This window comes from Andrena cerasifolii, chromosome 10, assembly GCF_050908995.1.
Source record: "Andrena cerasifolii isolate SP2316 chromosome 10, iyAndCera1_principal, whole genome shotgun sequence".
NCBI classification, from domain to species: Eukaryota; Metazoa; Arthropoda; class Insecta; order Hymenoptera; family Andrenidae; genus Andrena; species Andrena cerasifolii.
Window position 1 is genome coordinate 5,841,767 of NC_135127.1, and position 9,862 is coordinate 5,851,628.

Below are 9,862 nucleotides of genomic sequence, written 5' to 3' on the forward strand. Positions count from 1 at the left end.
AATTGGGGGAAGATTTGACATATCACGGGTAGGTAGAAATAACATTTATATGCTACTTGTAGGTTGAGTGGAACTTCTTACGCATAACAAATGTTCCTAAGAAAATAAAAAATATTTTTGTTTGTTTCATATAGATTTCCGTTGAAGGCTGCAGAATGGCTGCGCAAGATGGGTCTGGGCTCGAATTTCGTGCCTTCAAATTTATCGTTCAAATTTACCGCTGTAAAGTGAGAATCTTCCTCGGATTAAAATGGCGCCGGGATCTTCAATTCAGCACACGGCTTTAACACGAGGTACGCTATCCAGTAGAATATAGAGATCAGTGGGGCAGTGTGGTTTGGATACAACTTCACCGCGGACGAAGATAATTCAAACGAAGTTTTAGTGATTGCGAGAATTAGTAGGAGTTGGAAGGCCTCTGGTGGCAGTACTCGGCACTAACATCGAAACTCAAGAGGGTTGGCAAAGGGTGGAACAGGACAGACAGGAAACGTTTCAAGATGTTTTAGCTGTCGCTCGTACGGCACACTGACAGAAGGTAGGGTACTTACGCTTGGAGTGGTGCGATACAAGCCAAAAGAGGATCGCACTTTAGCAGCAAATCAAGCTTCGAAAATGCTTAGTAAATTAATAGTGTTTAAGCCTTTAGTCTGCTGAGAATATAGAAAGAGAAATTAGTGAATAATTAAAAAAAAAAAGTAATATCCCGCACCGGGATTTGAAGTCTTGATTTTTCGCTTGCGCGCCAAGCGCTTCGATGTCGGGAAAACGAATTCTCGCCGGAGAGCGGTGGCCAGGCAGCGCGTACGGCACACGGATGGAGGGACGGGTATGCTTGTGTGGTGCGGTACGGACGCTAGGAGGGGGTACGCTTGGTCGTGGAGTGGTGGTAGCGGCCGTGGGACAAAACCCACCGTTCTGGCATCACTGCTACAAACTCTGCTTCAACTTTCGTAAGAGGGAAGCTTGGCCCCTCTGAACGTCACAGAGCAAAGACCTATGCGTAAACCGCGTAAACAGCGAGGTCGACCTTTAAAGTATAGGAAGGCGCGGGAAGAAAAGTTGTTCCGAGGGCCGAGTGAAGGATCTTATATTGATAGCAAAGATAGTTCTGCTTAAGTTAAAATGGGAGAGGAAGAGAAACAGGTGGAAGATGGGGTTGAATATTTAACAAGAATTAGAATTAGAAGGCCACCTTTGAGATTTTCTTCATACCATTGTGGACCATTGCCTTCCTTAAGTGGCTCAGGAAGTACCCCAGAGAATTATCCGTCACTGAGGAATAGGAAGAGCCTTAATTATAACGAAGACAAATTATTTATCAATTCTATAGTCACTAGTGTAAAACTGATGAGGAACACATCGAAGCAGAAGGAAAACAAAGACTCGAATGTTTCTACTATTACACATCATTCTGAGTCTATAACATCAAAATCTAATGTTTCTGCTATTAGGCATGATTCTGAATCTGTAACTCCAAAATCTAGTACAAAAAATAACAAACGAAATCACATTTCTTCCGTAATTGATAGTGAAACTGATAGCGGCACGGATTCTAAAGTAGTGAAAGCTAAATCAATGAAAAAGTCTAGTAAACTAGTGGATAGTACAAATGATAAGCTGAACGAACCTCCAAAAACGAAGGAGACACCAACGACCCAAGATTTAAGTCCCATTATTCTTAAGATAGTCGGACAGAAAATGGTGATTCCTAAAACGTCGAAGAGAGATGTTCCCCGTGTTGATAACAACGATGATAATGAAGAGGAATTCCAGCCCAATAGGTGTAAGAATATTAATTTCTATTCAGTTGAGAATACCACTCCCGTTAAAATGGATAAACAAAAGAGGACAATTTCTGGAAATGCCCAGAAGAACGTAGAATTCGTTGGTAAAAATAAAAGCGACAACGAAGAAGAGGGTTTGGCTGATATGTACAAGCGTATTAAAATTTCATCGGCAAAGAAAAGCACTGCCACGCCTCAGAAGAGAAGCATTGCACGAAAGAGTACAGCAACACAGCTGGTGGAGACTCATTTGAGCACTCCTAAATCGCGTTCAGTGAAACGCAATCTAACGCCGTCCATGGGCAAGCGGAGCAGCACTTTATTGAAAGCAGCCACACCCTTGCAGGAAGCTAGATCGAGATTGCACGTGAGCGCTGTACCGAAATCCTTGCCATGCAGAGAAGAGGAGTTCAACAACATTTTTACATTTCTAAGAGGGAAATTAGTAGATAAAAGTGGGGGGTATGTTGAGAAGACTTCCAGTTTCCAAAGCGGATGTAATGAATTTGAATTATTTCCAGGTGTATATACATAAGCGGAGTACCAGGAACAGGTAAAACTGCCACTGTTAACGAAGCAGTCAGATGCTTGCAAAAGTTGATAATTAAAGGTCAGCTGGACGATTTCGATTATGTTTCAATTAATGGTATGAAGCTGACTGAGCCGAGGCAGTCTTATGTGCAAATTCTGAAGCAGCTGGATGGCAGAACAGGTACTTGGGAGCAAGCATATCATATACTGGAAACAAAATTTCGTAGAGCCAATTCCAAGATGACGTTACTCCTCGTGGACGAAGTATGAACTCAATTGCACTGTTTATATCGATGCTATTGGCCTCGGCGTTACATATTATCGGTTCGGAAACCTTCATTGCAGCTCGATTTCTTGTGCACAAAACGTCAGGACGTTGTGTACAATTTGCTAGACTGGCCAACAAAGGCAACGGCGCAGTTAGTCGTCGTCACCATAGCCAATACTATGGATCTACCGGAAAGAGTTTTAATGGGTCGCGTTACATCGCGTTTGGGCCTCACGCGGCTAACATTCCAGCCGTACAATTTCAAACAGCTACAGGAAATAGTGATGTCCAGGCTCAAGGACTTCAGCGGCTTCAGAAGCGAAGCTGTACAACTCGTTGCACGGTAACACGCGACAGCCACACCGTAGTATCGTACAAACGTGTAATTGACGCCTAAAAGTTTTCCATGGGTAATTGCTTTCTGTTAGAAAAGTTTCCGCTGTGTCTGGGGATGCGAGGCGAGCTCTGGACATATGCCGTCGCGCCATGGAAATCGCGGAGTTGCGAGACGCTGAAACGATATCTCTGACAGATGTGACCGAAGCTGTGTCCGAGATGATCGCGTCTGCAAAGGTTCAGGCGATAAAGCATTGCTCGAAAATGGAGCAGACATTTCTCCAAGCGATGTCCGCGGAGGTCACGCGAACCTCCATCGAGGAAGTGTATTTTAAAGACGCGTACAGGCAGCTTGAATCGTTGTGTTCTTTTAACGGTTCGTTTTTCGTTTATTATTTGTTTGTTTTTCTTTCCCTTTTTTTTTACGAATTCCCTTTACTTTTTCGTTATACAGGCATAAAAGTACCTACTATAACGGAAACGCTCGCTGTTTGCGGAAGACTGGGTGCCAGCAGATTATTAATATGCGAGCACTCTAGGAACGATATATACCAGAAGATTTTATTAAACGTCTCCACGGATGATATCCACTACGCGACGCAGGAGCTAGATATAAATTCGAAATAACGAGGAATACCGTTGTTTAATTAGAGACAGTTGTGCACTTCCATGCACGTTCGCGTGTGTTCTCTTAAAAGTGCCTTAATGTGTGTCTATGAATTTTGTAATATAGGTAGATTATTTATTGATTAAATTTTATACTCGAGCACGTTACGCCACAATGCGGAAATAGACTCGTGAGATTTACTCAGAGACCCGTGGCAGCCTTCGTCATCGATACATCTATAATTTAATGAATTATGTAATACAAGGATTTCCTGCTCGAATTTTGGGTACTATTAATAAACAATCAGTGAGCGTATTTCCTCAGTCGAGTAGGTAACGTCATAATAGTAAGGCGCGTGTCTGACAGTTATGGTCGAAGATATCGAGGAAAAGATCCTCGCGCTGCACGGCGAGCAGAAATGGGAGGATATCGTTAATTTGAATTGCGCTATCAACGAGTTCGCGAGGTGTAGATTATTCTGGGTGTTACCAACCATGGATGAGCTCCGTTGGATGAAGCAAATAATCGACGAGCATAACGTGGTCGGGCTAGCGAGCATAGGATGCGGATGTGGATTGTTGGAATGGTTGTTTAAGGAGTATTCCGGTGAGTTGTTCGTGCGAGGCTGTATATAGCTTTTAATTACGAAGATATTTCATTTATATACGATTGAATGCGATTAAACTGTTGTCTACGAAATACTAAGGCCTGTATCTACTTTCCCTCGTCACTTAAGACTCGACAATATCCGACTAATTATGCGTTGGCGATTGGTTATTCTTTTTAAAGGCCTGGACGTGATTGGTATAGAGTTAGATCGATCATGGTGGGGCAGCAAGTATTCTCCGCCGTTATTCATAGAGAACATGCTCTTCGTTCGCGAAGATAGCACGACGAACTTTTGTATATCGGGGAATCATGCCCTACTGTTTTGCTACTTTAATAACGCGGCAGCGTTTTGCGATTACATCGAAAGTTATGAGGGGAGGCTTATCTTTGTCGTTGGGCCTAAGGAAGGTGAAGATCGTTGGACGGAGCCGATGCCTTTCGATAAGAAATTTCACGAATACGGCTGGAAGTTGGTGAACAAGAGGGAAATCGAACGATCCAACGACTACATCACCGTCTACGCCAGATGAGACTGGCGATTCTTATGTGGGGACGAATTCGATAATTCGCAACGTTCAGTATGAGATTCTTTTCAAGTTACTTTAAGGTAATACCAGCGGAGACGTGAGATATAATTATTCGTGATTTACCTTTCAGCGAGCTGCTCGAAATCCCAACATTTAATCGGACTAAGTACACTTCTAACGAGAACGGCCCTTTCGTGCACCGCGTTTTGAAGTTGCTGCCTTCGATAATCGCAAGCACCGCTTCGATTCTCGAATCGCTGCTGGACCTCGAGCCGCGATATGGATATCGATTGGTGCACGTACCGTACGAACTTTAAGTTTTAAATGTCAATGTTATTGGTACTTAACGGTACTTAACGACGGTGTAAATAATATATTTGCATAAGTATCGAAATTTTTGTATTAAGAATTATGTCGACGGATAAGGATCATAGTTCGTTGAAGGACGAGAATGAAAAGAACAAGCTGAAGGTGTACTGCACATTCTGCCCCTCGAAAATACTAAACGCAGGTGCAGCCCGGCTAGTAAACATCGAGGTGATTAATTATCTAATTACGAAGTAGTGATAAGAAGCAAGTCGAGTTGTCCACGATCTTTCGAATCATTAAATTCACTTAAAAACACCGTATGCTTGCATACGCTTTCTGGAGTTTTTCCGTGGCACTGTGAAGCTAACCTCGAAATTTGTTTACGTCGCGACCTCTTGTTGATCGGTCTGTTTCGCACGAAGGATAGAATAGAGCGAAGGGCAGTGTATTTAGTTAAGAGATTGGGTGTTAAGTAGACTAAGGTATCTGATAACGTTTTAGTTTAATCTACCCTATGTACAACGTAAGGGAGAGGGCGAAGCCGACCAGCAGGAATTGATAACGGACTATTGGTTGGTGGAGGACATGTACACGTTTGAGAATATTGGCGTTTCGCATACCGTAAACAATGTAAAGTATTTAGCGTGCGCGGATTGCGAGAGAGGGCCAGTGGGCTGGCACGACCTCCCCACGAAGAAGTCGTACATAGCACTGGCCAGAGTCAAGCACGAATGATCTTGTAAATAAAGGGCATTTCTTAACTTTACACGAGTTATAGTCTTGATTTTCTACGTAAGAGGCGGTGAGAAAGACGAATGCGAGACTTTCGAAAGCTTCTGCGAAGGACGCACGTTGCTATTTAAGTTGATAGTTTAATATTTAATCACGTACGTTACAAACACAGCCGGATAAATCAGATAATCAATCGTCGTTACAATTTAATAATCAATAAATTACGCTTACGATTAGAAATTATTTTATATCAATGTACTTAACACGTATGCAATCTGATCTCGCGGTGAATCAATTTTATAATGCCGTTGACTTCTCCATAGAGCGACGCTCCGGTCGCGGAACGTTCGCGCACTGTGCATACATCGGTAATAATTAACTATCACTTATACATGTATTTGTATATGCGTAGAAACCAATGCCTCTCTTAGAAAGTGATATCGATACTTGAATTTCCCGTCTTCGATGTATTAGAAATGATGCGTAAGAAAACGTAAATAAGAAAGACGATCTCTTCCTTTAATGCCCCATTGTACATTACAGTCGACTTGTCCAATAAACCATGTGCTTTCTTTTATAAGGCTTTTGCTCCAATATAAACGAATACTCGTATGGCACTGTGCTCTTTATTACTTCTTTGCCCAAACTCCACACTTTTATTCGCTCGGCTGTCGAATAGTTTTATCCGCGAAAGAAGGAATTCTTGCGTACATACAAACCATATATATGTGTGTGTATATATAATGTACACGCGCGCACGCGTGTACGCGTTTGCAAAGCCCTGTCAGATAAAGTTTAATCGTAAATTACTTATCGATTATTTCCTCTAGTCGTTTTCGATCTGGCTTAAATATTGCAAAAATAGTCGCGCGTTCGTTCCTAGCCATAGCCGCGGCGGCCTTTTTTTTTTTTAATAACATCACAGCTTTTTCTTTGCTTCCATTTTAGTGTTCTCTCCTATGCTCGCGCTGCGAAACGCGCGCGCGTTTCCCTCCGCTAATATATTATTTTTTCGCTTTTTTTTTTTCTCCTCCTTTTCTTTAAATACGTGAATATTCGACCGCGAACGAGTGACTCGCGAGCGATTACAATTAACAACTGCGACGGGGAGACGGTGCGCATGCAATGACGAATGCCGATGGACAGCGAGACAAACTTCGGCCCCGATGAGCGGTGATTAAAATTAACGGTAACGGTAATAACGGCACGCCGTAGTGTGTAGAGCTCGCAATAAATAATAACGGTGTGGATAAACGGTGACGGTGAACATCGGATCAACGATGCGCGTTAATTACTCTATTTACTACTGAGAATCCTACGGCAATTCTTTTCTCACCCCTCTGCTCCTCCTCGCCCCTCACGAAATTCCATTATACCCGAGCTTGCGTGACGAACTAGAATTACGGTAGAGTTTGTCGCAAGGCTCGCCTAAATCACTGTCTCGCCGCAAGTATCCTCGGTCCTGATTCTAGTGATGCGCGATATTTATCGATAACTCTATGTATCGATATGTATTTAGTTATATTTTTTATCCATATTTCAAACACTAATTTGGTCAAAATATTGATAATTTTTACTGCACCTTTTTTTTCGTTTAAGCTAATTCAAGCTAATAATTTTCGGCCAGTAAAATTCAGTATTTATTTTTCATACTCGTCTATTGAATGATGCCCATGATGTTTCTTATTAAAATATAAATTCTAGTTTCCTTCATAAGTATGATTTGAAGAGTAAATTACTCGTCCTCGATTTCAATGCTTTGAGTCTTAATGTAAACAGAATAATTTCTTAATATTATATAAAAATGTTAATCTTAGAAAATTCTTTTTAATCCAAAATGATATTCTGTTGAATATATGTAGCTCATTTTCTAATTGGTAAATTGACACGATCTGGGTACCGATATTATCAATATCCATACTTTTTCAACAACATATCTGATGTGTCGGTATTAAACAAAAAAATATAAACATTATCGATAGTTGGGACCAATATCGCACATCACTACCTGGCTCCCGTTTCGGGTGCACCCCTTGCCTCTGGATATCCAAGAAACGAAGCGTCGCGACAGGCGGAACACGCGTGCGTGTCCTTACGATCGCGTGACGCAGAATTCGTGCCCTCTGCCCTTCGGCGGGCGCGGTGAAAAAGGTACAAAAATAACGAGAATAGAGTCGGATAGAAACTGGAAAAATACAGGCTGGTCCAAAGTACGTGGTACGATCTAACAGGAGGCGATGCCCCTCGGTAAAATTCTATTGGACGTTTTCGAGCCGGCCATGTCTTTCTTTTCATTTCGGGAGGAATCGCTCGGTACCTCTGCTTGCGCCACGTGTTTTGGGGGCGTCCTCTATGCGCCTGGACGAATATGCCATTGTAAATGTCCGATAATCATTGCCGCCGATCGTTCCGTGACCCAGCTGACCGCGAGCGAACGTTTCGTCAACTTACCGCCCCTTCGGCTTCGTTTCAGTAGATTTCGGACGTTTACTCTAACATTTACAGAATCTTGCGATCGTTACGCTTCTCCTCTCCGAATAACCTCGAGGCTATACCACTTCTTCATTTCCCTTCTACCTAGCACGTAGCACCAAGTCTCTCGCTGAAACGATTTATCTAACCTTATCCGCCTTCGAACGCTCCGCGTCCTTTCGATGGCACGCTTGGGCACGCTGCTAAGTTACTTCGTTCCTCGCTACCCGTTCGTTCGGAATAAGCGCAATCTAATTCGCCGTCACTTAGCAATTGCAGAGGGTGCAGCGTTCGCGAAATCAATACGCGTGGAGCCGACAGAGCACAGACCGTGGCGCCTCTCGTGGGATTTGTGTGAGAGAAACGATCGTTAAGGTCGATCCCTTCTCTCCAGGCACCTCGGTTTCTTTCGCCTGACGAATCACGCGCGCTCGCCTGCACTCCCCTCGCACCTCGCGCAGATGTTCCGTGGATCATTCTCTCCGGGGGAACTCTATAGTTTCTGCTCGAGGGGCCTCGCGGCTTAACTTTTTCCCGAGGATCAACTCTTCGAGCTGTTCTCGCGATAACGAATCCGGCGAGTCACGAAGCGTTTCGCTCGCCGCTCGCGCGTATCATAGAACGGATCTACGGGTAGACTTTCAACGCGGTATAAAGTGGGGACCGTGGTACGGATAAATCGGCTGCGAACGCGTGGAAGCCGCCTAAGCTCGCGAGGAAAGATCGAAGACGTTCGTTGCGGTATTTAGTTTAGAAATAAATCGTGGAAATATTCGATGGCGGCGAGGCTGGCGGCGTATAGCGTATGTATTTGGCTGCGATTCGCCCCTCGTTTCCAAGCTCTGCCTCTAAACTGATAACTCGCACCTTACCCGTCAACAATCCTCACATCTCAGCTGAACAATTCGGGGAGAATGAAGTCGGGGGAGTCGATCGAGATCAGGCAGCCTGGAGGAAGGGCGAAACGCGGTGGTGCGCTCTCTTAAGTGCAGCTAACTGTATGACGCTAGAGAATTAGGATTACGTGTCTTCTTGGTCCGTGGAGTATTAAACGTTAACGACGTTAATTTATTTATTTACCGTACGCTCCCTATCACCTAATAGACTGCTCGTTCACGGCAGGTGACGCGTATAAAACGTAGTATGTAATTGGTAGTCGATTGTTTGCATTTCCACCTCGACTCGCGACCGAGCCCGATGAGTCCCAAAGGTTTCGGGCCGAGACGGTCCCCTCGGTTTCCCGTCTCCAGTGGCGGATTTAACAGGGCGGTTGATGAGCAGTTGCCGCCCAGGCCCCTGCGCAGAAGGCCCCGCGGGGCCCCATGACCAAAAAACAATTACGATGAGGTATAGGTATCCAAACAGTATATTCTTTCTCCCGTGCTACTACACTTGGCTCGTTTTTAGTAAACTACTTCTTTATTTCCACGGAAAAGGGGCCCGTGCCCAGAAGGACCCCCTAGGGCCCATTTTTAAAACAAAAATATGATGTTAACTAAACAGTATATTTGTTTTCTGCACTAATACACTTAGCCCGTTTTTAGTAAACTATTTATTTTCTCACAAAAGTGGGCCCCTCAGAACGTTTGCCACCTGGGTTTTTTTTCTTAAATCCGCCACTGGCCGTCTCCCCGCGGAATCTCCGGGACGTCCACCGAGCTCGGCCGGAGAGCGATCGTTTCGC

The 9,862-nt window shown here is 44.0% G+C and overlaps 3 protein-coding genes across 3 annotated transcripts; all 3 read left to right on the forward strand.

The window, feature by feature from the left end:
- The first annotated feature begins 953 nt into the window (after positions 1-953).
- Orc1 (origin recognition complex subunit 1) lies at positions 954-3,549 on the forward strand. The gene is made up of 5 exons (XM_076822411.1): positions 954-2,249; positions 2,309-2,582; positions 2,664-2,929; positions 3,015-3,298; positions 3,377-3,549. The coding sequence occupies exons 1-5, from the start codon at positions 1,126-1,128 to the stop codon at positions 3,547-3,549; spliced, it is 2,121 nt and encodes a 706-aa protein (XP_076678526.1). The 5' UTR covers positions 954-1,125.
- A 348-nt stretch (positions 3,550-3,897) lies between these two features.
- On the forward strand, positions 3,898-4,673 carry LOC143374368 (uncharacterized). Its single transcript, XM_076822486.1, has 2 exons — positions 3,898-4,135; positions 4,319-4,673. The coding sequence occupies exons 1-2, from the start codon at positions 3,898-3,900 to the stop codon at positions 4,666-4,668; spliced, it is 588 nt and encodes a 195-aa protein (XP_076678601.1). The 3' UTR covers positions 4,669-4,673.
- A 127-nt stretch (positions 4,674-4,800) lies between these two features.
- On the forward strand, positions 4,801-5,740 carry Strat (RAB interacting factor STRAT). Its single transcript, XM_076822495.1, has 2 exons — positions 4,801-5,202; positions 5,476-5,740. The coding sequence occupies exons 1-2, from the start codon at positions 5,077-5,079 to the stop codon at positions 5,707-5,709; spliced, it is 360 nt and encodes a 119-aa protein (XP_076678610.1). The 5' UTR covers positions 4,801-5,076; the 3' UTR covers positions 5,710-5,740.
- Positions 5,741-9,862: the final 4,122 nt, after the last annotated feature.

Coding starts and splice junctions, on each gene's coding strand:
- Orc1 (XM_076822411.1), top strand. CDS start 1,126: ATGGGAGAGGAAGAGAAACAGGTGGAAGATGGGGTTGAATATTTAACA. Junction 2,250..2,308: donor TTAGTAGATAAAAGTGGGGG/GTATGTTGAGAA, acceptor AATTATTTCCAG/GTGTATATACATAAGCGGAG. Junction 2,583..2,663: donor CGTTACTCCTCGTGGACGAA/GTATGAACTCAA, acceptor CCTTCATTGCAG/CTCGATTTCTTGTGCACAAA.
- LOC143374368 (XM_076822486.1), top strand. CDS start 3,898: ATGGTCGAAGATATCGAGGAAAAGATCCTCGCGCTGCACGGCGAGCAG. Junction 4,136..4,318: donor GTTGTTTAAGGAGTATTCCG/GTGAGTTGTTCG, acceptor TTCTTTTTAAAG/GCCTGGACGTGATTGGTATA.
- Strat (XM_076822495.1), top strand. CDS start 5,077: ATGTCGACGGATAAGGATCATAGTTCGTTGAAGGACGAGAATGAAAAG. Junction 5,203..5,475: donor CCCGGCTAGTAAACATCGAG/GTGATTAATTAT, acceptor ATAACGTTTTAG/TTTAATCTACCCTATGTACA.